A 2,198-nucleotide genomic window follows, 5' to 3' on the forward strand; every position below is an offset into this window, starting at 1 on the left:
ATCAATCTGTAATAAAAGACGTGAGGAAATTCTGTCTTTTTTTAAAGACAAAAATTTTTGAGGCGAAATACCCAAAAAGAAGTTTGTAAAAAAATTTGCGTAACTTACATGGAAAATCCTGTATTTTATACCACAGAACACTATCGAATAGTTCTTTGGAAGACAATCTTCCGTGTTGCATGACCTGATTGTACTGTATATAAAATTTCGGTTTTGGGCTAAAACATACTTTTTGAGTGAGCTCCAGGACAGTTGGTTCCAAAACCCTGATCAATCCGTGGACGATACACAAAAATAAAAGGAACTTACTCGGCAATTTTAAGCTTGGTAGCCAAAGCATGCATATACTCTCTCAGCTCCAGCAATCCGCCAGAAACATCGTGGCACTTTTTCAATTTAGCAAAGCGACTTTCCATCTCCAGTTTATCTTTGCTGTGGAACGACGTCACCGGCAAAACTCCCTTAACAATCGAAGTAATTAGAAAACATTCCCGTTAAATTGCACAGAAAATCACCTGTTTCAACCAATCCTGATCGTGCACATACTTGGCCGATTGCCGCTCTCGAAGCGGATGCTGACAGATGTAGCAGACATATTTCTCGGGCACTTCGCTCTCCTTTTGGATGTTGTTGCAATAAGCATGCTGCCAGCACAAGCACAATTCGCATTGAATCATCAGGCCGTCCTCCTCGATGAAGCCGCACGTACAGTTGATGATCTCTTCTTGCTTCATTCGCTCTAATTTGATTATTTTTCCGCCTTCAATAATAACGCCATCGAATTGAGTAACCGTAGGAGCTAACGAGGATTCGAGCTCAGCGGGCGGTGGCGCTAAATCGAAGGCGGATGGAAATGGATTGCCATCGATCGCTCCGCTACTTCGCCCCAATGAAATTGGCGTGGCCTGTTGAGACTGGTGTGGTAAAGGTGGATGGTGAGATAAATGTGGCGAATCGAGTGTGGAAGCTGAATGGTGTGGAGTTTTACCTTAAATCATACATTTCAATTTTAACTCGCCAAAATTCGATCTTTTGCCTATCAAAACAACATACAAATACAATAGAAAAAGAACAGACTGATGGTTTCCTGGCTTATTGCAAGCATGCTACAATTAATAAAAATCGTTGTGCTTTGTTACCTCCCAAAACAAGGCAGCAAGATCAAAATGAAAGTGATTTGCATGTGAAAAACTATTGTGTGCCTCGCACAGAGGAGACAAAATAAAAAAACCGATAGAAGTATCAAAATCCATTATAAGTGGCCGTTGAATCACTTGGATATCTCTCCATACTCAACCCGTTAAGGTTTAAAACGCTTACTTAGTTCCTATTCCTCTAAACATTGTGGACACTTTAAAAACACCTTTATAGAAGACATTTACTTGCCGCCCACATTGGCATCCACTTTTTGGAAATTCAAACTGTGGCTTAATAATTCTGGTGTTTGGAAAAACTCCACTCACCCCTCGAGACATCGAGTTGCTCTTGATTGATTCCTTTCTTGCGCTTCGACTCGGTCAAGTCTGATTGCAAGGCGTTCGAGTGGCGGACTGGAAGCAGAGTCTTAATACCTGCAAAAACATTCACTCAATAATTTCCCTCGACATCGACGATTAATAAGTGGTGGAATGTGTCATGCGAAGCAGATGGAAAGTTTGCGGGGTTTAGAAGCATGAACGGTTCTTGTGCCTTTTTAACAGTGGTTGTGACTGACTACCTTGAGAGGGTCGTGACGAACATAAATTCTTGAGGTGAATATCATCACGCATAGCTAAGTCGTCAGATTTCCCTAGAAGATCTTTTAATTTAATATCTGGATACATGTTAGATGGTAGACCTAATAAAAGTAAAATTGTTTTAGTAAAACATTTCATTCTTTATCAGACTATGAAGGCTTTCACGGCCGGTCCAATTACATTTAGGAATGTTTTCCGGGCTTTGAAGCCGTGGTCTATCGGAATGTCTTCCTGACGTTTCGTCCACAACTGCGGTGGACATTTTCAAAGGCGATGAGGCAGTGGGCGAAGTGATCTCCCGTGCTTTCCGACTAAGACTGGTTCAACTACGGGATCCCCTGCATAAATACGAAAGGGGATCCAGTAGTTGAACCAGTCTTAGTCGGAAAGGACGGGAGATCACTTCGCCCACTGCCTCATCGCCTTTGATAATGTCCACCGCAGTTGTGGACGAAACGTCAG

At 42.1% G+C, this 2,198-nt stretch overlaps 1 protein-coding gene across 5 annotated transcripts in view; it reads right to left on the bottom strand.

Annotated features, from left to right (window-relative positions):
- The window catches only part of LOC109537397 (PHD finger protein 20), a 9,973-nt gene that overhangs the window by 2,002 nt on the left and 5,773 nt on the right, over positions 1 to 2,198 (bottom strand). For 2 of the 5 annotated variants that reach the window (XM_019904103.2, XM_019904102.2), the window contains 4 exons: positions 1,718 to 1,837; positions 1,464 to 1,571; positions 516 to 988; positions 310 to 461 (listed from right to left, as the gene is read on the bottom strand). In XM_019904103.2, the coding sequence (XP_019759662.1) occupies positions 310 to 461; positions 516 to 988; positions 1,464 to 1,571; positions 1,718 to 1,837 (853 nt within the window). The remainder of the gene's footprint in view (positions 1 to 309; positions 462 to 515; positions 989 to 1,463; positions 1,572 to 1,717; positions 1,838 to 2,198) is intronic. The other 3 variants (XM_048665301.1, XM_019904104.2, XM_019904105.2) reach the window with 3 other exon arrangements.

Source organism: Dendroctonus ponderosae, unplaced genomic scaffold, assembly GCF_020466585.1.
Source record: "Dendroctonus ponderosae isolate FM_Combo_2020 unplaced genomic scaffold, Dpon_F_20191213v2 Dpon_F_20191213_3, whole genome shotgun sequence".
Classification (NCBI taxonomy): domain Eukaryota; kingdom Metazoa; phylum Arthropoda; class Insecta; order Coleoptera; family Curculionidae; genus Dendroctonus; species Dendroctonus ponderosae.